This window comes from Gymnogyps californianus, chromosome 2 (genome assembly GCF_018139145.2).
Source record: "Gymnogyps californianus isolate 813 chromosome 2, ASM1813914v2, whole genome shotgun sequence".
Classification (NCBI taxonomy): Eukaryota; Metazoa; Chordata; class Aves; order Accipitriformes; family Cathartidae; genus Gymnogyps; species Gymnogyps californianus.
Genome location: NC_059472.1, coordinates 35,041,951 through 35,068,301, shown reverse-complemented (window position 1 = coordinate 35,068,301; position 26,351 = coordinate 35,041,951). Strand labels below are relative to the sequence as shown.

The 26,351-nt window shown below is 39.6% G+C and overlaps 1 protein-coding gene across 2 annotated transcripts in view; it reads right to left on the bottom strand.

The window, feature by feature from the left end:
• Positions 1–10,290: 10,290 nt before the first annotated feature.
• The window catches only part of STAU2 (staufen double-stranded RNA binding protein 2), a 173,003-nt gene continuing 156,942 nt past the window's right edge, over positions 10,291–26,351 (bottom strand). For both annotated transcript variants that reach the window (XM_050890762.1, XM_050890763.1), the window contains 2 exons: positions 12,249–12,337; positions 10,291–11,402 (listed from right to left, as the gene is read on the bottom strand). In XM_050890762.1, the coding sequence (XP_050746719.1) occupies positions 11,309–11,402; positions 12,249–12,337 (183 nt within the window). In that variant the 3' untranslated portion in view covers positions 10,291–11,308. The remainder of the gene's footprint in view (positions 11,403–12,248; positions 12,338–26,351) is intronic.

The following is a 26,351-nucleotide window of genomic DNA, read 5'->3' as shown; positions in this document are numbered from 1 at the left end:
CGAAACTTGTAAGAGAAAACAGTAATACTGTCTGGAAAAGGTTAAACACCAAAAAGGGCAGAGAAAATTTAGAGTATCTAAGTTTCATAATCTATGGATCTGCCTACACGTATCTGTTTGCTTCCAGTGCTCTTTGTGATCTGTCAGAATTATTTAAAAACTTTAAAAAATGTATGGAAACGAATTTAGTCACGTATCGCAGGCTAGCTCAGGAAAGAGAAGAGTCTCACAAATCAGAGAGAGATTAAGTTGGGGGGGGATTCAGCAAAGTGAGGGTTGGTGACGTCTGTTTCTGTGCAAGTGCCATCCTCACCCTCCAAGTGTAGGGGCGAGGTGTCTCTCAGTTCATAGAACCATTGTGGCACCCATTCGGTTCCCACAAAATCCTGAAAACTCAAAATATTCTTGCTGCAGAAAGTGGCTGAAAGCTACTGTTTGAGTTTCCCTGCTAATTTCCGTCATTTTGTTACTTTCATAATTAAAATTGTTTTCTCCCAGATTTTAACTCTTGGAGCTGTCAGAAAAGCAAAACTGCAGTGAGTTTACAGGCTCCTACACTATGCCCACAAAGGCAGAGTTTTTCTCCAGCCGTTTGGTCCATTCATACAGCCCTTGGTGGGGTGGAAGTGCTGATGCTCCAGTCTGCTGCTCGCCCCATTTCTGCTGTGGGCTTGTGCCCACAGAGCGACAGTCCCACATTTCTGTGCAAAAGTCTTCCCCTGAAGAAGTCTCCCAGGGAAGATTTCCACTGAGACCAGGCAAGCGACTCGGCCCTCTCTGCTACTGCTGGCTTTCTCTGGGGCCTCAACCCAACCCCATAGCTAGTCTGTGCCTTTACTCTGATGGCAGCATCCCTTCCCCATGGATGTATTTCTCTGAAGTGCTTTGCAATCCTGGAACAATCCCTCCCCTGCCCCCCAAATCCTATATTCTTCCTAAAGTCTGTAGGTTGCTTTTAAAAATAGAGCATGCCCTGCCTGTGTGTCTCACTGGGCAGAGGGCCTACTGCCTGTCATCCTTGATGTCTCTCTTACTACTTGTTTCAGCTGGTTGTTTTCTCGGTATTTAAAGGCTCTGTTGTGTTCCACACTTTCAATTAAGGAGGAAAAATGCTCTCTGTGTTGTAAGAGTGAAACTGGCAGTTGTATGCTTTGGTTTGTAGCATAAACAGTTGCACAAGGATTCATTGGCAACCTTCCCTTCACTAAGGAGGCTATCAGCTAAATGTCACAGATGTGTCTGGGTCTTGCCAAGAGCTGGAAATGTACTGGGAAACTTCTGAAAATGCCCTCAATTAAAAAAAGAAAGCTCTCAAGGATGTAGTGGACACGTGCTAGCTGCAGCAGAGGATGGAGACTCTCCGAGCATATGGTCAGCGTCTCTTCTTGCACATTCCTCCTTACCTCTGGAGTCCTCTTCCTCATGTAACAGGCTGTGCCTCTTCCCCCGCTCAAAGCAAGTCTTCCTCCTCAGCAGCTCACTTCTTCCGTGTGGCCTATAAAGCTGAGCTTTTCCTTCTTGGTAACAGGATCACAAATAACATAAAACATTAAAAATGCCCTAACCCCTTGACACCTTCGTTATAACCAAAGCGACAGCGTGATCTTCTTGCTGGAACACTCGCCCTCCCTTCCCTCATCACCCATGATCACTTCATGGTTTAACTACAGCCTAATCCTGCAAACACTTCCTACCCAGCAGAGCACTTAGCAGCGCCTAAGTAGCCCACTGACATCGGTGGATTATTCCAGGTAGTACGTCCTAGGAAAGCTAAAGAGGCGTTTGTACCACTGGGCCATTTGGTTTGCAAGCTCTTGGGGGATATTATCTTTTGCCTATAAAGAATCATGCACACGCACGGTGCTGTGTAAATAATTAATAATAACAGAACTCACATCAGACTAGCACATATGGGAATTCGCACCACTGGCTTTCCTGGCCGCTAGAAGAAAAATCACAGAATTATGGAGTTTGGAGAAAGCCTCCTGATAGCGTATCTGGGTTTGTGGAGTTCACCTCACTTTGGGAAAGTGTTCTCTCTTCCTCTGCACCAGAGGAAACATTGAAGGACCTTCACCTGGCAAGAAATGCACAGGAAGCATATTTTAAGTTAATCCAAAATCTGATGAATATCTCCCAAAGGTAAATTAAAGCTCTTATCACCCTGTCTAACCTTTAATTGCATAACACAGGAGGTCTGGGTTTTATCAAACTATTGACTCTTTTTGTGTTAAGATTTCTTTGGCTTTCAGCAATGTTGCACAAATTGTTCCTTGGTGACGGCCTTAAGCAATAAAATAAAACTGCTAATTTTATTTCCAATGCACTCACCCTTTTTGTTCTTAAATTTTGTTATACTCTTTTCTCTCCGAAATATGACAGAATGAATCTGAATGGATCCAAGTTATCAAACAAAAATAAAAGATTAAACCAGGGAAAGCAAATATGCAAGCAAAAACAGAGCTGGGAGGCCACAGAAGCTTGGAGCTCTATGTGATATTACAATACAACTTCTGGATTAAAGAGAAAAGCAAAAGACCCCCTTTTTTAATATGATTAAGAAGGAAAATAAACCTAAGGTACTTGTTAGAACATAGTTCCCTCTTGACTTCAGATGCAATAGATGGTTTCTGATTCCAAGAATCCATAAGAATGAGCCTTTCTGTAAAGATACTGAGTATGTCATGGTCATTCATACCTTTCTAGGGCTTACATTACTGTTGCTCAAAAGGAAGTTCATCAGTCAAGTGCAGTAGTCATGAAGGAAGGTATTCCTTCTCAGTAAGAAGACTTCTGTTTCCTTTTGGGCAGGGTGGCATACATACATCATATTCAACTGCTGTACTTTCCACATGCTTTTGCAGACCAGACTGAATTCTTCGATGCACAGGGTGAGATTACTATGAATTTTTGTTGCACTGACAATGTCTTTGATTAGCAGGTAGAATATACTTTTCCACCTTCAAAGAATGCTTTAGCCACCAAAACATGGAAGTCACTGGGCTACTTTCCATCTCCATGGAAACCATTCCATTTTGTATAGAATAATTTAATATTCAGTGGTTCAGAGAGTACAAAAGTGAACATGAATAACTTCCTCTTGACTAGCTAATATTGATATTTCACTATTTTAAGGAAAAAAACTTGGAACACCAGGCTCCCTAAGCACCAGGGTAATAGGAATCCTTTTCCTTTCTCACTGATTTATTGGATACTGAATAGATCTGCCCAAAGGGAAGAGGACCAGCTGGAGAGATGGGTGACACCCTGCTTCAGGAGAGACTACAGCCTGGTGGCTCAGGGCATTCTCTGAACTAAGGGCAGGGGAAGAAGTTAATCTCCAGTCTTAGCTACTGAGTAAAAAGCAGATTTTTGTTGGCAGGAGTTCCTCCTTCACCACTAATTTGTATCTTGCCCAAACTGGTAAGAATCCCTGAACGTCTACAGGATAGGGTATCCTCTCCTTGGGAGAAAGGGAGCATCCAGCTTCAGAGTCCCAAAGTGTCTGGAGCAGGAAATAGTTCATGTGGCTAAGATCAAAGTGCTTCTGAACATGCCCAGAAACGGAGATTTACATGGGCAATCTTCTGCTTTGTCTGTGGACTTTAAGACATTTTGTGCTAGGTCTGGGGTGCACAGAGATTTTTCCATACCTAGTTTGCCCCCAAGTAAGGCACTTAAACATTTGTGTATCTAGAATGTGGGTGCTTCTTAAAATAGCATTCTGTTTTCAAATTGGCAGATAGATCATTTGTATACATATATTAAAATGTACACAGATATATATACACAAATACATGTAGTTTGAATCCATTCACACACAGAGAAACACACAAGTATATATAATATACACAGTATGCATATATAATGATATATAAAATATATTATATATATTAAAAATGTTTAACTCCATTCAAAAAAGCCAGCACTGTCCCTTTTTCCAGATTTTGCAAAACTATTTTGTGTTTATTCTTCAACTGAAACAACATGTGAAGGACTTCTGTTTGTAGAAAGAAAGCAAACTGTGATTTATTTGGGCAGGGTTTGTTAGGGTTTTTTGGTAAACCAAAATTTAAAAGAAAATAGCAAAAAAAAAAATCATGGAAGTTATTAAGTCTCTGTTTTCACAAAAACTTTTGTTTCATGAAAATGTTTTCACAATCTTTTTGAAATTTGTGTGGAAACTTTTGCATCAGCTCTTGTGCAAATGCAGCAGTGAAGAGTACAACTGATGCAGAGGGAAGGGACAGAATTCTCCTGCGCTTACCTTCAGATGCCTGCAAAATCTGCCGCAAAATTTTGTACATGAGGGTATCAAGGCCTTGACAGTGTCCTTCCTCCTCAACAAGCCACTTTGTAGGCGTCCACAAAAGGCTGATAAATCTGCTGGTATTTCAAAAGCAGTTTCAAAATGACTCCAAAGGTGATATTCAAGATAATTGTGCCCAGTTGGGATCAGATTTTCAGAAGACATCAGAAACTCTCATCCTTTCTGGTATATTTTAACTAGGTCAGTGCTATTAACATTCTGGCCCTGGGTTATTTTGTCTATGAGTTAGAAGAAACATTGAAATAGTAGCAACATCTTTCTCTGCGCTATGTTGATCACATGAAACAAATATTTCACAATAATAAGAGTAGCTTTGCTGAAGTGAGCTGCATAAATTGACTGCACAGCCTTAGGCCTGGTGACTTTTCTTTTGTAAGGAAATATTTCTTTTCTGTGCTCATTTAATTGTTTACTCCTACCATGTATCATACATGGAAACTGTAGTCTCTGCTTACCAGATACCTACCTACACTATTTCTAGTGCATCTGTAAACAATTCCCAACTTTACGAGTTATCATTGGGATTGAACTTTCAATCACCAGTAACCCTAGTGATATGACAACTGGGGACTTGGTTAATAAGGCTGTGTGTAAAAGCTGGTCGGAGTATAGTTACTGTGCTGGTACATCTTCCTTGACAAGAAGAAAATTCTGTACGTCTTTTACTTTACATTTTGTTTCTATATTAGAGGAAGTCAAGTTCAGTTTGCAATAAATTGTCATTTTATGATAATACAAGGCAAGAAAGTTCAGTTTAAGTACGTGGGTTATCACACTTATATTTGACCTAGCTAGCTACATGGCTTGGGGGTACAATATTGGATTAAATTCAAGTTCTATTGAAGTCAATGGACAAACATCTCCTGTCTTCAGCAGAGCCTGGATGGAGCTCAGTCTTTCACTTTCAAAAAAATCAGGTATATTTTATGCAATAGGTAATTCAATTTTTGCACCACAGACAGATGTCACATTTTGATTTCTTTTTCCCTACCATATTTAAATATGTCTTCTTTGCTTTGAACCACATGTGAAGACCTCCTAGCTTCAAACCTAAATAAATAAAAAAAACCCCAAATCTATCTCCAGCCTAGTTCAACTACAGTGAATTAGGAGTGGGGCAGGGGGTGGAAACCGGCCATTTTAAAACAGGGAGTTAGACTACATTGACTTTATTATTATTACCCTTGAATATTTTTAACAGGTACCAGTGGCTTATAGAAAAGAAAATCTATGCTGCACATATAATCACAAACAAAAGTAAATAAGCAGGCTTAGGTGATCTGTTTTAATATACAAAGTTACTTTTAATATTATATTGTAGTGAGAGGCATAAACTGTTTTATCCAGGTTAATTTTCCTCTCATTTATTGTGTGCTGTTGGGTAAAACTTCATGGGTGTGCAGGCTCCCCTAGATCCTGGTTATCGTAAATAAAGGAAAGTTTGGCACTTAAATAAGTTATATTTTCAGTTATATTTCACTCTGTTTTGCTTTCCCTCTTCTCATAAATCAATTATTGAGGTCTATTTAATTAAGAACAGATTAGAAACATTTTCATTGTTGTTTTTTAGATTTCCTTTGTACTGAAGTGCTATGGAGTTAAAACACCAAGCACAAAAGTGCACAGCCAACCATGACTAACTGCATAAAGCAAATAACAAGCTGTATGATCAAAAACGAAAGCCAGTGCCATTCATGTGGAATAATAGAAATCATACCACCAAAACACTTCATACACGTCTCATCTACCGACGTACACACTTGCTCAGCTCATATCACGCCTCAGGAATGCAGTTACAAACAGAAAGGGACCTGCACGAGAGGTAAATACCCAGAGGGCAAGCCGCGTTTCCCTGTGCCTCATCCTGATGGTACCTTACCCCTTCAGCTTGAGGTTCATCGGCTGTGGGGAGGGAAAGGCAGAGCAAGCTGTTACTCAGGACATGCTTCTCTCCTTCCAGCTCTTCTGGAGGTGTCCTTGGGGAGCTACGCCAAATACACGTGCCGAACACTATTGCTCAGTGCAGATAATTTGCCATGTTTGAGCTGGAAGGCTGGTGAAGGACAGTCACTATCTGTTCCCACCGGTCACAGAACGATGTCCCCCCAAAGCACACAAAATCATCGTGCAATGTTGTCTTCAGGGCTCTGACATAGTCCCTCTCTTCACCATCATTAAAAATAACCTTCCACTCTCTGCTGATTTTTCTCAGGGGTTGCAAAGGCCATTCTTATTTGAGCAAAGAAAATCTTACCCGCTTATAGGGTACAACTGCGAGTGGGGAAATGCTGGATGTTTCTGGGAGAGGATAAAGAGATTTTACCAAGTGTATTTTTTTTTACATAGAGTTTTGAAACAAACAAACAAAAAACCAACCCTCTGCCTCTTAACTGGAAAACAAATCCAGCTTAAAATTTTTGCTCAACTCTCGCTGCAGGAAATGGGAAACTTTCTGCTGTTTCATGGGGAATTGGAGCAGGCCAGAGAGATGAGAATAACAACAAGCAGCCACCCACCAATAAAATGCATGTATTAGAGCACTGTCAGAGAGATCAAGGGCTTTGCATACACTTTAGGAAGGATTCGATTTCATTGTCATTTCAGGCCAAGGAGGAGGAGATTCCATATTCCTGCAGTCATTCATCCTGACTACTCCCCTACTGATTTTTAAAATCTGTTGTGGCTCAGCCCTTTCCTCATGCTTCAGAGGGGAGAGACGGCAGAGGGAACAAGAGCTCCTGAGGTTCCTCTCTACTCGTTATCCAAAGACCCTTTAAAAATACTGCTGATGAGTGCTAAATCTTTTAAATCCTATGACTATGACCTCGATCAGGGGAAATTATATGCTGGCATAATTCTTTCCTGAATGCAGTGGGGACTCTAGCTGAGGGGGTAAATTCAGCTTCACTGTAAATGGAAGGTGAATGCTAGGATGTCAGAAATCTGCACCCTCTTCTCCAGCTCTACTGCCCCGATGCTGCTGCGTTTTGCATTCGTTGGAAGCAGTACATCTGTCCCTTTGGAAATCAGTCCTACATGTGTCAATGCGAGAACAGAAACTTCCAGAGTGTGTTGAGTTGTTGACAGGCCGGTGTACAACTGGAGATGATTACTCAGATATAAAATAAACCTTGCAAATTCTCGTCCTTTGAGTTGTATCAGATACCCCATTCACTCAGTGATGTGCCTTTTCCCGTGCAAGTTCTTAGTTCATTGATCCCCAGAAGGTGTTGAGAAGATTTTCTGAGAGGATACCTGAGGGTCCTATTTTCTCTTTAGCGTAATTCCTCCCGATTAATGAGTGTTATAGGTTCAGAACTGATGACAATTTGGGTTCTGAGTCCTTAAAGAGTTGAACACAGTGTTCACCGCAGTGTCCTCAGTAGTCTGCTAGATAGGCAGACTGCCTATCCTAAGCCTTGTTCCTTATTCCTGCCTTATTCCTAAGCACCAGTTTGCACCTGAGACCCACATCTGTAAAATATGGCATTTACTTATCTTTGAAAATGCTCTGAGATCCAGGATTGTGGGATGCGTGCTAAACAGGGAACTAAACTATTCTCGGTGCTTTGCAAACAGAAGTTTGACAAAGTCTCTACCTCAAAGAAGGTATAATCTAAAAAATAAAAATAAAAATAAAAATAAATATTAACTGCTGTCAGAAAAGTAAACTCAACCCTTTTAGAACTAATAATAACATTCAAACATATTTATACTCTTCCAATGTCCATTATTAGCTAATTATTAAACAAAACTAAATATACAGTTTGCTCTGTTCCATGTGCCCCTATTTACAAACTCTTATCTAATTTTAGGAAGCAAAATCAGAAAAAAAATCAGGTTACTGAAGGAAAATAAAGTGGGTTTGAGATCATTGGACTTAAGCCCTCCCCAGCAGCTTTCAGATGCTGCCAGCTGAGGAACTAAGAGGAACAGCTGTGAACCAACAAGACTGAAGATCAGAGACAAGTCCACTGGCTGCTGCAACATCTCTGGTGCAAGAATTTTCCTCGGGCTCTTGGGAGGTTGCTAGTGTTAATGCCAAACTACATTTAAAGTGCATTTCTGTATATGTGTGTGTGAATACTGCAGGAGAAATTGAGAAATTTCTCATGCATGATATGCAGGTGGACAGACTGAAACCTCTTCATTGAGACAGGAGCCTTGGAGTGTCTTAGTGACACCAAAATGACATCATGGAGTTCAGGTGTGGTATCTTAATGAGCTCCATACTGAGGTCTCTGTGATCCCATCTGTACCTGTAGGGAGCAGGAACTCTTTTTTCAGATTTATGCCAGGAAAATCTCTGTCTTAGCCTTCGTTGGAGCCTCTTCGGTGAGGCTTTTAACCTGTGGCTTGGGAGGTGCTTTAAAACTGCCATCTGTGTGCACTTTACCTCAGGCTGCACAGAACATTCTGACTTGTGATTACGACAATTATTAGTCAATCCCGCATTTGGAAAATAGTTAGAAATCCTGCTACTATGTGACCCTCCTCCCCCAATCTACTCCATGTTTCTATAGTTTTCAGAAAAAAGAGTGAGCCCCCCAACTCAGTTACTTGTCTTGTTTTTTGTCAGCGTCAGAATCAGGCATGCTGCTGACCAGCAAGAGGACCTGAGATGATAACAGTTTCATAGAGATGATCTTTCTTTACTGTTGTCTTGATTGGAGGGGCTGAATGAGCCATCTTGGGCCTAGACAGCTGCTTGCATGCATTTGGTTACAATTTGCTCATTTAGAGTGAGGGGAGCATCACTTTGCTGTTCTCCACATGCACTGGAGCAAGCCTGGCACTCAATGCAGAGGCCACCTGCAACAAAGCAACTAATCTGAATTTTATTGGGCACATTTTTGTGGCTGTGCCTAGAGAATGGCACCAAGTATCAAGCTGTACCTTGAGCTTCTGAGCAAACCAGTACAAAGGGTTTCTCTATAGTGACGGGACAGGGAACACACCACGGAAGTTCTGTTAATGCCAGGGAAACCATACTGCCAGTCTCCTTGTCACATTCTCCCCAGTAAGCTCAGACTCTTGGCCTTAGGACAGAGTTGTCAAGGGATGGGTTTGCCTCTTCCTTTTGTTCTTGTTCTCCGTGGGAGGGGACAGTAATGCCATTTGTATTCTGCATACTGGCAGGTATTGCTAAAGAACAGACTGAGTCTGTTTCTGAGCTCTCTGAGCTGGCTGCTGAAGTGAAGGAGCAGTAGAATTTCTGCTCCGGTTGCCAGTTAGGCAGGTAACATATCCCTGAGAAAGATGGTGTGCAAGAGCTAATTATTTTTGTATGCTGCTGCCTGAATAACTTGAGTCTGCCAGCTGCCAAATGCCTCTGGAAATTTCCCAGTTCTGTGGGAACTGAAAGGTTCAGCTTGTTCCTGACTCTTTTATGGAGTCAGACCCTAGAAAACTGCAAACTTTTAGCACAAAGGCTCCTCATCTGCTGGGGAAAGAGTGAATCATACCATGAGAAACACAAAGTAGAAAAAAGGACTCCAAATTTTTAGTGACCACTGATTCTGTAAGAGCATGATGCATGTTACCCTGAAAGCCTGTCCCAGAGGTGAATCAATGCCACCATACCTTGCACCATTTCCTTACATTGCTGTTTGTCTGCTTTCCTGCATGAGTCACTTGGGTTGTGATCCCTGGTTTACATGCTTCTAGAATCTTGTGCAATGTTGTCGTGACAGTTATGCAGTTTGGAGAAGCTTTATGTGTTTACTGCATTAGGCTTACATAAAATAAAATATCTGTATTTTGTATAAATAAATGACTTAAATGCCAGGATGACTGGTCTAATACAGTAAGTTTGTAGAAGGCGGTGGCATGGGGAAAGGTAGGTTGAACCCTGGCTTTGGCAGGGTAGCCAGTCATTCTTTAGTTTGTAATTGGGTATTTTTCACTTCATTCTCTTAGTTGTCTACCTGTGAATGATAAAGAAAGAGACGACACTGTCATTGTACACATGAACTGATGTGGTTTTACTGCATTTGGCCACACACTTAAAAGAAATATGCTGGTACAGAGCAGCCACAGGTCTTATCTCTGCTGCCACTCCTTTCACAAAAGAATGATCTTTACATCAAGTTTTCCATCCTTGGCTTGATAATGTTGCAGTCTTACCTTTTGCTCTTGGTCCGAATGCAGAGATTAAAAACACTCAGTTGATGCAAACGGTGGGCTGATACAACACACAGAATGGGGTGTAGATGTGCTTCACACAACAGAGAGCAGAATTGAAGGGGAAAATGTCGCTTGGAGGCAAGACGCCTCTTTCATTGATTATGGCAAGGAAAATCAAATACCATATCTGCTTTTTTCCTGGAGTATATCGAGACTGATCATAACTAACATCTGTTCATGTTAAGCAAATACTTGTCATGATTTAAACTTCTGTTTGCATACAACTCTGAGTAGTGCATCTTAAAGTCATACATATTCATATAGAATGAAGAATGCATATTGTCTGCATAAAAAGATAAGCTGTATGACTATATATGAAGACAACAACTACAATTCTCACAGCACTGTCATTGGTTAATTTTAAAATATTCAAGCATTATTTAAAAAACAGTAAGCTGAACTTAAAACTACACTATGAAAAAATTGTATAACTGAACCAATGCTGACTTGTTTTCCTCAATATTAATCAATTTTAAAGTTTCCCTTTTTTTTTCTAACACTTTTTGTTAATTAGTTGTTATTTTAACCTCCAGTAACATGATCAGACTTCTTCTGCCTCTGGGCAATTGAGTTATGCTCTGATCTCGAGTTCTAAGGGAAATGTTCAATTTTATTTTTTTCCACAGTTGAATAAACAGTACCATGTATACTATCTCTTGTGTTAGAATAGTGTTGTCTTCACATAAGACTCAAATAATGGTATTAGTCATTCATTTCCTTGTACACATACACCCTATTGCGTGTTGACAGGTTTATAAGGATGCAGTGGCAGCCGTGGGTGCTGGGAAGCTCCTAGACGACAGCCTTTGAATCCTTGCAGTCCTGAGCAATGGTGCCTGAGTTAGTCTGTTTATTGTCTGCTTTCTCTCCCAGATGCTTGACTTGTCTGAAAGATTAATACATTAACAAGAGTGGTAAGGTCCAGGGTTGCACATCTTTAAGACATGTTTATTACCAGATGGCACATGAGATTCAAAGGTCACTGTGGAAGGTAACATTTTAAAGTGAAACAACAATATTTATGTTCAAATACTATGCTGATGAGATCATATGGAAAAATGTTTCTGATTAAATTAGTTTATAAATAGCCACAATATATCTATTGAAAATTCCAAATACCACTTTTAGTCTTCTTTCTTTTATTCTATTACTTCCTAATTTATTTAGTAACACAAGACTACCTTCTTACGTAAACAGACTAGCAGCTGGAAAAAAAATCTATACTGGACAGGCAATCCCACTTTCTTAAATAATTGAAAACCCAGTGTGAAACGTGGTTCTATTGTCTACTACTTAAAGCTAATATTCCATATAAGAGTTTTTTAAGACCTGAAAGAAATTTTAACTTTTAAATTCTCGGGTAAAATTCATCTTGCAGACCTAAGGACTTATTGGCAGATAGCTATCCTTATTTACAGCCAATATCATGTGCTACAGCACATTTGACAAAAATCATGTTATGCTACTTACACAGCATCCATACAATGAAAAGAAAATCCTTTTCTTTAGGATTTCCACAGGACGACTGACTGTCTCATAGCTCATTAGTAAACATTATCAGTAACGCTAAACCTGAAATCTTGTTTATCCTCTCAAATTGTCACAAACTGTACGTAAATTCCAGAGGAAATAGTTTGCACAGGTTTAAGAGGGCAACTAAGCTCTTAATTAACATTTCTTATCTACCACGCCACACAGGCATTAAAATGCAGAGGATTTAAATGGTACTTACTTTTCATGTGATCCGTTTTCAACTTTCATAGCCCCTTCCACTGGATCCAGTCCTTGTTCTGAAAACTGTTTCAAGGCACTTAACGCTGCCTAAAGAAAAAATGAGTTGTCAAAAAACCCACTGACACAACTGTATTAACACCAAATGAAGGAAGGTGTGTATTTTGATATTCTAGATTTAAATAATTTCCCGTATATTGAAGCCATTTAGGCTACAGAGCTGACAGAACGGGTACATAGCAGCTCCATGATAAACAGCTGTGCTTGTGCATGGGTTTCTGTCCTGAGGATATCTTCTTCTTCCTGGGTATATGAGTGACTTCCATTTATGTTAACACAATCTTCATCACCTACATGAAGAACATGATATACTTTTAGGATTCTTGCCTCTCTGGCCTGTAAAGTCTCTCCAGCTTCCCCATGTGCTTTCCTAGAGCCCACGCTTTCCGGAGCTCCTACGGACAAACTCTTGTCTTGTAGATGATTGCAGAAGGTGTGAGCAACAGGAAGAGGGTCAGCAGGACATTACCGACGCTCCAAGGTGGGATCTCGAACAACGCAGCAGACTGATGTCTTATACATAGGTAATGAAGTGTGCTAAACTGGGTGAGCAAACACGGGATGATCACGAAGCATCAGCAATAGAAGAATGATCAATTTTCAGCTGACATTTTTCTGCACAAGTGCATTCTTTATTGACCAGCTTCTCTCTCATCTTCATGAGTCCTGCTTTAGGACTCAAAATTGTTCTTCTCTCCCCCCTAACTGCTTTGGTAAAAGACAAATTGTTTTTTGTAATTAATTTAGCAAAGGTTGATTATGAAACTCTCAGACACCACGTGGCTGACTCTGAAAACACACCCAGCACAATAAAACAGTTGAGGTCAGTTCTGTCTTGAAGGTGAAATGTAAACCAGAACTGAAAAACGGATTTTTCTCTTTAATCACTCTCACCTAAGATGCATTCAGACTAATCACAGGGGAAAAAAAAAAGTAACTTTTCACAGACACTGTCACCTAAGGTAACATCTCAAGCACTGGAACTGACTGCGGGCCCTATGGCACTGTTCTTCACAGTGAGGCAACGACTGCTGTTTAGAAAATTGGAAGTTACTCTCTTCTTAATTGTTGGTACAGAAAGAATCCATGGCTATATATTCATTTCCCATTCCTCTCGGAGAGCACGGACTCTGTCCGGAACAGGAGCTGCCATTGTAATGAAGTACTAGATTTGCTTTCGTACTAATCCTTTGCCTGGATTCTCTCAACAGCTCCTTCGCTTGAAAGGTATGTTTATACAACTTAAATATTATTAGACAATGTGTATTTTGGTGAGATGAATAACAGCACAAAAATTGCCAGGCTGCCCTAAAGTAAAAGACCACGTATCCCAGATTTGTCTATAGTAATGACTAGCTGCTAAAGCTTCAGAAAGCTGTACAAGGTACTCCCACCCATAATGCATGAAGGTGGAATCTTTCTAGTCTGTGAAGTTTTATGTTGTATGCCCTAGTAAACAAATAAAAAGCTAAACATTCTATAAAGTGTCTTGGTAAACCTCAGATTATCACTGTTACTTACCCATCCACTCCACCTTTACCATGTGTTCTGGGCATCCTCTATCTGACAACTAACCTGCTCTCTAATTGCTCCTTCTTCCCATCCATTGACATAATTTTCCCCTTCATCCTAAAATCTCTGCTGCCTGCATATTTCTTTTTACCCTTTTTCCATGCTCTGGCTAAGGGCTGAGCCTCAGCTTCACCTCAATAACAACTCTTCCCATTACAGGATCTTTCACTTTTATCACCCATTGAGTTCCCCAGTGAATGAATTCTCCCTTTCCTCATTTCTTCTGGTTTTCTTGACATTTTTATATATTTGCATTTTTTATGACAGCTCTTTCTCTACCACCTCATAGTGTCCCTTGTAGTTTTAGTCGTGCATTCTCAACACCTATAAGCTCTAATCACCATCTGCCTTTCCATCCTTGATCTTGACTGCACAGCAAAATCACTGTTCAACCCAGATAATTTCTCCCAGTGGCCACAAGGGTTTTCATCTACTCTCCTCTCAACTTCTCTGTTTGTTCCAATAACCCGACACATTTCTTCATCCCAATTTCTCTCTTCTCCTCCTCTCCCTGGGGTCCTTTTCATCACAATGCAAGCACTACTCATCATGTGAGGAAGTGGGGCGATTCGAGCTCCTGTGCTTCCTTGCACAGGACTGCTTCTCTATTTTACTTTAGTTGGTCATGGGTTAGCAACTACGAAAACCAAGCAATTCAATGGGTGGGGACTGGCACACAAGAATCTCCTGTCTTCTCATATCCATTTTTCCTGATACACATTAGCAAAACAATCAGGATCTCCTTTTGTCTTATGTATGGTAATTAAAAAACCATTACCAGGTAGCACTGCAAGGAGAGAAGGAAGCTGAGACATCTGCTCCTCCTACACAATTTAACTGCTACCTCATCTGTTTTTGAACCTACCTTGTTTACTTTTTTATATCCATTCTTAGCTTCTGAGTCTGATGTGTGGATTGTAAACTTGTTGTGGAAGAACTATTTGTTCAGGCTATTTGTTTGTACAGTGGCTTGGAGGAAAAGGCCCTGATCATAGTCGGTAAGAAGTAGAGTCAAGTAATATTTCATTCAAGATTAGATCACAGGTTGATCGTATGATATGCAGAACAGTCTGATCTTGATCAGTGGTCACTGAAATCCTCAAATCATCAAAAGATTAATTAGACCAACCCAAACTTCCTAATTCCTTTCTAGAATTGCTCTGAATATGAGTACATCTGTTACTTACTACTGTTTTACCTATAGAACTGGCTATTGCAAGGCATACGACATAAATTACAGAGCAACTTTCAGGGTTACTTTCCAGAAAAACTGCTTTGGAAATTCCTGGAGCAATATTAGCCACTATCTCAATAGAAACAGATCGCAAGGGCATCTCTTCTCTTCTAACAGCAAGGGGAGAAGTACTACAATATAAAACAATGAACTCTTTGCCTATAAGCATGGATCATTACTATACGGGTGTCAAGGAAGTAAATATGGAACAATTAGAGGAAACATATAAAATAAAGGTATGATTCAAGGTGTTTAATGATAAGCATGTTTAATACCAACACAACATCCAAATCCTAATGCTTGTAATGTGGTGCAGCTTCATTTCTCCATCTCACCCTTCTTCAAGCCATGCCCTTCCCAAACTGAAATGTGATATAAAAGATAAGATCTCAGATCTATTGTATTTCTGAAACCAAATATCGGAGGGGGGAAGCAGCAGGAAAGCGGTCCTGTACCTATATCCTTGATCTTCCAAGTAGAGATGTCAGGGTGTTTGTGTGAGCACTGTTGAAGATCCAGCCCTTTACACCGTCCCTCATTGCTAGGCTTCTCACCTTTGCTGCTCTGGAAGCTGACGATCTCTTCAAAAGCTCATGCTTCTCACTACTGAGTCCCCACTCCCCACATCTTCTGCCTCAGTCCCACATCTTTCCCAAGCCACTCCAGTGCCCCTGGTCTTCCCCTCCCTGCTATCCACCCCAGAGCTCTGACTTCTTTTACGGCAGAGGTGATCACTTCTACTTCTTCACAAATCTCCCCCTGCCCAGGCCCCTACTTTTTCCTGCTCCTAAATGCTCTCCCACCAGGGGTCTCAGCTGCTTCCAGCTCCCAGAGCTAAACTTTCCTTCACCAACCTCCTACATCTCACAGTCCCTCTTTATCTTCCAGTTTCCTAAAGTGTTCCAAGTTTATATGAGATCTGATTTCTTTTTCATGGAACCACGTCTCTCTCTCCGTAAGATACCTATGGGGGAAGCCTAACTATTTATATCCCAACTTTTGCAACAACATTTGAATTTTGGGAAAGTTTCTTTCCTTTTTCAAATGTCCATTCATAGGATGTAACTGAAGGGCAGTAGATGAATGGTAGAGAGAGCTCCTAGACAGACATGAAGATGCTGGATTCAGGAAGGAAGCTGGTAGCTGAGAGGCTGTGACCTGAATAGTCAGCAGAGTGACACAGAGCCCAAGTAATCTGCAGCGAAGAAGAGTTACAAGCAGACACCGGGCTAATTTAATCCATGATTCAATTCTATTAGTCCCGACAGATTTACACCATTTGGCTTAAATATAACTTGTGAATGGCAGATAACTTAGGTTAAATGAAAAGGAAAGAAAAGAATGGAACATTTGACAGTGAATCTGGTGAACAATTTCCTCTTTTAAAGGCTCAACACTTCCTTCCATTGATATTTTTCTTACAATAGAGCATCTGCACAGATATAGAGAAATTTTTCTCTCCCCCAGAAGATTTTACAACTGTTTTGTGAGTGAAGCCCCATAGGTTACAGAACAGATGTCCTTACACATTTCTTGTATCACTTGTTTTCTGTGTAGCTACAACAGTGCCAAAAATACGATGCCAACAGGATGCACCGCACTACTAGCTGTTTGTCTTGGCTGCCATTTCCATTATTAGTATGTGTGTGTATCAGGATGGGGATGGATGTTTCCAGTCATTTTTTAGCTTTCCTCAAGTCAATTGGCAATTAGTAAATAGCATTGAAACTTGTGAATATTCTTCCTGTTTCTCACTCTGGGGATTAAGCGTCTTATAATGACAATCTAGTAACATTAGATCATTCTTTTAGCAAGAACAGCAGACAGGCACTACACTAGCCCATGTGCATTTAAGACCACATCCTCACAATAAAATTTCCACATGTTTGTTTTAGCACAGTATGTAGTTTGTGTTTTTCCTCTTAAATCTATATTACATTTCAGATTATTCCATGAAGCTGAAAATTGTAAAAGTTTGTTGTTCTCTGTGGCCCTTCCAGTTGACTTTACCAAGGAGGTCTGAGACAATCCTAATAAACACACTGCTTGATACTGTTAGTTTACTGGTGATATGTCTCCTAACATCAGTTTTCTAAGTACATAAAAAACCATATTCAGCCTGGCCTTAATCAGTGTTTTCTGAAGACATAAAATTATGGGCAGAAATAGTTACGCTGCAAAACTGAACTAAGTCAGGGTCCAGAGCCGGTCACGAAGGACAAGATTTTACTGTCTTTAGTAGCTGGGTCTTAGTTCAAGGTTGAGTTTGCAGAGTCAAACGACTTATTGTGGTCATACTGCCTGTAGCCACATGCCATATACATGAACAAGTCTCAGGCTCTGATGGTGTTTAGGCTTGAGAAAATGCTTGCACGCCAGGTTAAAATGATAGACAGATCTAACTCTAGTCCTCGATTTCACTTGCAAGCCAGAAGGCTAGACAACAGCAGAGTTAATGCATGAACAAAACTGGTAGCAAGTGTATTCACAAACAATCAACGTTCATTTTTTTCCTAAGCCAAGACAAAAAATGCTCCCCAAATCAGGGAGGTTCTTCCCCTCTCCCTGACAATTGAGCCCTCAAGAGGCAATCTCATCTGTGCAATAACATTGCAGCAAAGCTGTCTGCATTAGTAATGAGATGCACTTCATGACTTTTTAATATCTGGATTTAAATTTCACATTTAAAGGCTATTGAAAAAACCCCAACAATATCACAGCTGTAGAGGTGAGTTTGAGGACTTAGTGTCCCAAAGCTGAGCAACTATTTAAATTTGTATATACTCAAAATCATTGTTCTTGGTGATTACTTTTGGTTTCTCTTGATGAAGAAATTTTTGACCAAGCTTCCACCTGGCTTTAACTTGTCCACACCCAAAACTGCATGCATACAGAAATGCACAAAGGGAAGATATATTTGCTTGTGTAGACTTACATTCATACACACAAAGTAGCTAAAATTTGACTCCTTAACATACCCATTTAATTCTCTTGGATTTACCAGGTTGGCTACATACAAGCTAAACAAAAACTAGGTGATGGGTATTGCAAACAAATCCCTTTTCCGACAGCTTCTGTTGTAAATGAATTTACTATATCACAAGCAATAACTTCTGCTAGGAGTTTTCGCCACTTTCCTCACAATGTGCCGTTCTCCCCAGTTGATTAGATTTCATGTGAACCAATGTTAACACCTGTTTAAAAATTAAATTCAGAAGGGCTTTTCACACTGCACAATGTAAACCTTAATTAAATGACTTTAAGCCCTTTCCCCACACAGTTTATGATATGCACGAAAAACATAGGGTTATAATCTGATTAACTCATGCAGTTTACATGGAAACAGTGCTTTCCAAACTGATTAATCTCTGCACAAAGGCATAGTCACCTGTCCTGGTTTCGGCACTACAATTAAGGCTACTGATTGCATCTGTCAAGAGGAGCTTGGAGGATAGAAGTCCACTATCTTCAAACAAAGAATGATGATTCACAGATGTAGCTTAGAACAAGTCCCATGTAATAGTTAATGCTACCCCCAGGCAACTCATGCAGCCAGAATTTAAATGACACACAATCCACGTACAGCCTAACCTTGCCAGCTTTTTGAGGGTAATCCTAAAGTAAGGATTAACTGTTCTTGAACAATTTTTCCAATATATTAAGCAGAGGTCCCATCAACAACAGCATGCATGTCACCTTCTTCCACCTAGTTTTATCACATACATGTACTTGTTCCTCCATGCCTCTCAATATTCCAAGGAGTGGATGGAGTAAAGGGACTGCTTGAGTTAACAGTAGAGAAAGTCAATTAGGCATGGCTTATTTTCACATGTGAGCCATCACACTAGAAATCTGACTGCCATTCTTGGGACTATACAATAATTCCAGGAGTAATGAATGGCAAAGCATTCTCTCAAAGCCCAAGAAAGAGCTGCATGATCATCTGGGGTGCGACAGTTCTATTGCTTTAATGGTGATACAAGATTTTCTAGTCAGAAAGAGAGAAAACCATGCTGAAAAGCACCTAATTTTTAAAATAATTAAAAGGTATGCTTTTGTATGAAGAGTATTTGATAAATAATACTGAAAGTCAAACTTAATGAATTTAACACTAATGTAAGAGATTAATCCAGCATAGAGAGGCTAGTCTGGTTGCCAAGTTTAGGTTGCGTTCTTATTTGTGGGTGGGAATAAGAGAGGAAAGGATTGCTAAAAGATCTGTATGGGACTCAGACTGTACGGGACTGTTCTTAAATCTGTATCTTCTCAGACTCCTCCCTCTTCACATATTCTCAACTGTGAGAGGCAACATTTTCAAGTACTACCAAAATGCTAACTTTTGCCTCCGTGGCAATCTATGCGGGAAACCAGTGAGCTGGCACTTCTTCATGAACATCTCAAAAGAGCTTTCAGGTTCAATGCCAGTATCTACTGAGGTGTGTCTACGTCCTCTAACAGTGAAGCGAGGTGTGAAAGTATCAGCAGTTAAAATAAATCCTAATCAAGCCTCTTTTGTCAGATAATTTCAGTACATTTTCAGTGTATATTCTTCAGTTCTGGTCTAGAAATCTGGAAGTTCTTTTAGAGTAAATTTATTTCTAAATTCAAAACTTCATATTTTTTCTTCAATTGTTACAATTTAAAGAACAAAGACAGAAAGAATCATGCATCATCACAGCTTACTTATGAACCTGAAGAAAAATATTTTAAAATTAAATTTCCAAGCTTTTACACTACATATATACAACAGAATTTCACCAGACAGCAATTAATCTTAAATTAATCTTGCTTCTAATCTTGTATCCTCAGACAAAAGCTACTTAAACATTACCTTTCAGAAGGAGGTAGACATCTAAGTAATATAGGTGCTTTCAATAATTAGAGACTTCCAAATGAGAGCATTTAGATGGCCAATTATTGTATGGGTAGGTAGAGGTTTAAATCATGCAATCGAGACAACAATCAAGCATGGTTGAGAAGCTGCAGATAAAAATTATAGGAGATTTTAAGAAACATGGCTTTAAACCTAAAACTGAAAAGAGCGGAATGTATATCCTCAAGCAAAATCCTGCACCAGCAGGGAAGAAAGGCCATGAATCACTGTCTCTTTCATCACTGATGGCTGGAAAATATCCTTGTCAGCTGTGTTCTCAGAAAAATTTGGTTTATTTAATTATTTATTTATAGGCATTTCTCCACATCACTGCCATAGATTTGCAAGTCCACTGTCATTAACCCTATCTGTATTGCAGGAGACTTTGGCTTCTTGATTTTAAATAAGTGGATTGAGGTTCTTGGCTGCGTAAGAGTTCATGGTGACTTCTAAAATATGCTGCAATAGAAAATCCTCTTCATCTGTCTGACCTCCACCATTCCATCCTGTTTTTAATATCACTACCACAGCCTTCACTACGTAACTAGCAGTACATAAATGAGGCAAAGACCATGTCATTCCCCACCAGGGAATGGGCTCTGACCTGTATTAGTAGTGTAGATGTAGCCAGAACTGTTTTAACAAAATGAATGAGCTCTAAACTGAGCTGTATTTAAATAAGATATAAGCATTTATTCTGTTATTTAAGTGGTTTTCTTAGGCAACTGCTCATGCAGAGTGGTCAAAAAATTGGATTTTAAAAGATTTTTATGAATTCTCAAAGATCCACACCAAAATTAGTATGCAACAAAGTTCAAACTATCAAGTATTACTCAATGCTTACTTCAGCGTGGTTACTCTTCCACTTAGTAAACTGAACTTGTAAACCACACTCACTAGTGTTTAAATACTTTTTGCGCCTCCTTGCAAATATCCTCTTCTTCATGAGACAAAATGGCACTAAGGACCAGAGGTAGTTTTATTATTTCTGTTTTTAAAGAGAAGGAAACTGAAGTGAAGAGAGAGTGCATGAGCACGTAAAGGGTTGGCCCAAGGTCAGGCAATAGAAGTAAGAATCAGTTTTACTAGTTTACATGCATTTTATCGTAGCCCAAGATAGACAGAAAGAGATTCTGAAAAAAGGTATTTAATGATAGAAAATAAAAAAACAGTCTACACTGCAGCCACAATATTAATTCAAATGCCTCATTCCCGTAACTATTACCCAGCAAGCTATAACCTTCCCATTAATGCTAAACACTTTCTATGACATCATAGTGGAGAAAAAGACTCCCTTTTAGGAGAAGAGGACAGGTGAGAGCCTTTAACAAATTCGGTTTGCTGAAATATTCTAAAGAGTACTTCCCCCCCCAATGTTTTACAAAAATACAATTTTTTTCTTTAAAGCTTGAAATGTTTCTATTTCTAAAGACCATACACTTTGCTTTAGACATGGCAGTAATTTCCTAAATATCAGATTCCTCGGTTTTGGCAATTTTAAAATGAAAGAATATTTGTTCTCTCATACCAAGACCATTACTTTAGATTTTAAGCGCTTATCAGCCTAGACATGACTAGAAACTTTGGTTTGAAGACAAAAGCAATAGATTACACTTAATGCAAAGGACTGCTTATTGGCTTCTTCAAGCAGCACATTATAGCTGGAACAATGGGGGAGTTTAGGGCTGTAGATTCTTGCATTACAACGTCTGTAATGAAGCCCACGTACTAAATTGCATCGTATCTCTGCTTCTGTGTAACTCTATTCCTGTGGCCCACATATTGGCATTTGGAGAAGGATACTTCCACCCTCAGAGCCCTAACAACCAATCCCCCTCTTCATTGTCCAAGTCTCATTTTACAAGCATGCATGTACGTCCAACAAAGTACCAAATCTAGACTGACAGCTAAGAGCATTGTATTTAGCATATATGGCATGTAATTAGAAATTTGAGTGTTTCCAAAAGGCAAAAGTTTTTGATTCTGATCTCAGAGTATTTTTACACTGCATTAACTGGTATTTTTCTCCTAATTGAAGTTGATTTAAGTGAGATCAGAGTCAGGCCCAAGAGCTACAGGCTGAACTTCTCATCTGAAGTAGTTTGTAATGTAATTTTGTCCTTGCTAACTGTTGATGGCTTGTCCTCATCCCATTTTAACCTACAACCATCAGCTCCTTTAATGGAAGTGTCTATAAAGATCTTCTCTAAAATATGCTTTTCCAGCACACTTAATGTCTTTTAATGTCTTTCCAATTAAATCCAGATGTGAAAAGCTTAAGGAACAGTTCTCAGGACTGAAAAAGATGACATAAATCTTGCAGCTGACAGAGATCCCACTGAGCTCAGTTGGGGAAACTCACAGAGGACTTCTTGTGGGCCAGAAAAGCTGCTGGGTATAAAGACAGATGTGTATACTCCTATTAAAAAAATTTAAATAAAAACTGACTCCTACAATGAGGTATCCACAATTATCAAGGACATTACTAACTCAATCCCTCAATGTGCTGAGCACATCCTGTGCGGTACAGATTTCTCTCATCTTTTCGGGAAGTTTATCAGACTTGAAGGGCGTCACATCTGTTTGGGGAAGAGCCCTTCACCTTTCAGGATTGCAGCTCTTAAACCAGTGTAGGGGCTGATTCTGGAAAATGCTATCTGTTTGGTCTCGTACTGCTATCAACAGGGAGATAATGTACTTGGCAAAGCGAGACTCTGAATTTCTGCCCTCTCTCCTTTACCTCCTCCATAATCAGGTTAGCAGTTTAAATTGTAGTTTCATTACAGAAGAGTCCCCAAATGTGCTATTAATTATAAATTCTTACCAATCTGATGGGAAACTGGGCATTCCTACTAGCTGACTACCACTGCTGGACAAGTGCTATTTGTGCAGCTGTCAATTTGGGGTTTGTTTTGCTGTAATCACTTGTACACTCTCAGGATTTTTTTATTTTTTATTTTAACAACAGTAGATCATCTTATTTTGCCCCTCCCAAACCATAAATGTGGGCTCAGCTCAAGCCACATCTTTCAGAGGGACAGGAAATAACCCCTCCACACAGCTTGTATTAAAGAAAGTCTCTAGAAAACCGCCCAGTGCTAACAGCTTTAATACTTTCCTACCCTCCTGCTACTTACTTATTTTTGAAATTGGTAAATTATCCAGACAGATCAATGATTTTTAAAGAGCTACATCCTCATGAGACACCAGAAGGAAAAAAAGGAAAAATGTTCCAGGATAGAAGAAAAACCCATTTCTAACTGAAGATTAAGTTTGAGTCCATGTTCATTAGTGACAGGAACTTCAGTAGAGACATTCTGGATAGTATTATTTAATTTAATTGCTTTTTTCTAATGCCCATAGAAAGGTTTTAGCAGAATTTGGTGTCACGAGTGAGTGTATGGAAACATGAAACTAGATACCTGAATTAAAGGACAATCTTACATACTCAAATACAACAACAAGTGATCAAATATGGGATCTGGACAATAGCGCAGACCTACCACTGAAAGCAGTAGGCTCCTAAACACATGCACAAGAGCTCTTGGAGATAAAATTCCTCCAGTTCTCAAGTTGCTTTATTTTCCACAATGGCCAGCACTTTTCAGACTATCACTCCTGCAGGGCTGAAGGCTGGATCTGACTCCCACCAAAATCACTGCTTCATGACCATCACTCAGGAGACACGAGGAATGCCCTTCCCTTGGAATGAGCAGCTGCCTCTGCGAGGATCCCGGTCTTGGCTAGCTCAGGGAATGAGCTCAAATCTCCTGCGCTTTGCTGCCAGGGACCACCAGGCCAGCTCTGATTTATAGCTTTTTCTTTGCAGTTTTATGATACAAGAATGTTCAGTTGTAATTACAACAGCATTTTGTTGGCTCCCTGCCTTCACTTGGGTATGCGCAACACCATATCCTTCATTCCAGCCTTTTTATGTCAAGACCCAAAATTTGAGAAGAAAAGTACATCAGAAGTATTTCGAAGATGCTGCAGATCTTGCTGCTCCTCAAAGAGGGGAAATGTACATATTTGCTGGGGGGGACATGTGACCAGCTGGATAGATCACTGAACTAGGAGTCAGGAGGAGAGCCGGTCAAAATTCTTTCTCAGAAAAACACTAAATCAAGAAACAAACCTTTTTATGAGAATATGTCAGTTTTGAGAAAAGGTTTTCTAGGTCCAGGATAGACTCTTGAGTCAAAATATCACAGACAAGTGCCATACATAACCACTGGGCTAATGACTATGCTTGGTGTGGCACACGTTGGTTCTTCTGTGTGAAAAAATTTCAAGAGGTCTCCAGTTCATTTCAAAGTGAATGAAAATACTTGAACTCTTGATGTGTTTTGTGGGATAAAAAATCTGTTTCATTCAAAAGACAATGACTCTGCCACTAATCTGCTGTGTGACCTTGGAGAACCACTTTAGCTCAGTATTTTTCAGACACATACTTAGCTCCTAACTTTGAGATCATCAAGCAGTACATTTCCATCACTTGTGGTGTAAATTTGATTTTGTCATTTTCAGTAGAGGCATACACTTCTTCAGAGGAAATTCCAGGTATTTTAGATACCATTTAATAGTTAACTGTCAAACAATTTCCAAGTCTTTTAAACAAAGAATACTTCTGTGCTAGCTTAATTTATAGAGCCATATATGTCCCCTTTAAAGTGGCTGTGATTAAGAAGAAACACTAAGCTTAGAATTTTCTACTAAATGAGAAAAGTTTAAAGCCAATAAACTGTATCTAGGATTTTATCTGGGAGATGAAATAAAAGGCACATTTGTTCCTGGTCACTGAATTTTTAACCTGGGTCTGTTGCTCCTGCTGTTAAGCTCCTTACTAGCCCATAGCATTCAGCAATCCCAGCTCCCAGTGTTTGGAATTAGAGGTGAACTGCAAAATAAAACCACTTTTTGGGGAGAGCTAGTGTATGGCGAGTGCCACATATTCTGACAGAAGGTGGCAGCTGAAAAGGTTAATTTTTAAAAAGAGGACTTCTTCCACAGATTTTTTTAAATTTTAGATTAGATGTATAAATTCCAACTTACCATTTGGATCTGAGGATTCTGACAATATCTGGAAAACCTGGAAGATGCTGCTGAATCTGGTGGATAAAATGCAAGCTGCACTTTGTCTATCCCCTTAGTACAGGAGAGGAGCTTGGACTCAGCTTTCTATCTCACTTATGAGAATACCTTTCAAGTGCCCTAAAGTTTGCCTTTATTATACAGCAAGGAGGAAAGAAAACCCCCTGGTTTTCTAGCAACAAAACAAAGCTATACTATTTCTGTCCCCCCTATCCCTTTTCAAGCTTATATTAATATTTTTAATAATATATATTTTCTTAAAGTAAAATATTTTAACCTGCCTTTTTGCTAGACAGGAGCAGTATCATGACTTCATTGCTTCTCCTTTTACCTCAAAATCCTGCGAGGGTATTTGGGTATTTCCTAAAGGTGAAATAAAAAACTAATCTGCCTTCAGTGACTCATCACTCCAGTGATCAAGTTAAATGACAGCATTGCAGAAAACTCTCGTAATACATATTTTTCCCCTGCCTAGTCCAGTGCTGCTATTTTACACACAAATTCAACCATTTCTTTAGCAAATGCATCTTGAGGTGAAGGATTAGTCTTCACTTAAAATCAGTAGCAGCTACCTTCCTATTCATTTTGTGAAGTGGCAGGTGGACTTCTTATTGGATTATTTTGTATTTTCTACTGCTTCCAGCTCCCCTTTTTAATGGAAAGGCCAAATCTACCCTCAGATTCAGCTTCTATTGCCGTTTGTATGTTGATTTAAGTAGGAACTGGCTGAGTACACCTGGATTTGCTCTACAGTCATTAACTCCTACTTCTGGCTGCTACTGCAATACAGGTAGAAAGATAAAAAGAATACTAACGATGTGGGATGGATCGGGCACTTTCAGTCATCTCCATGAATGCTGTCCTACCGTGCTTCTCAGGTAAGAATGGTATATATCAGGTACTATGTAGCTCAAAAAGTGCTTCAAGAGAGACGTTAACAAGCAGGAACCAGATTTCCTCAAGAACTCTGACTTCTTCAATTCAGGAACCTTTCCAACTGGCAGCTCAGCAATGCAGATTAGACACTTCTTGACTCTGATTAACTGAGCCCTGCAACTATGGACCTGCTTTTCCTCCATTTACAGTTACAGTCAAAAATATAGATATATGTCCAACAACTTTACTGAACAGCTGGCTTTTAGTCTGGAAGATCTGCTAACAGCTATTTTATCATTTCATCCTAGCATCTATTATTAAAATCCATTAACCACAGCTGTCAAAAAGAGCTTATTCAAAATCTTGCTAGTTACAAAATAACCTGTCAGGGTTAGATT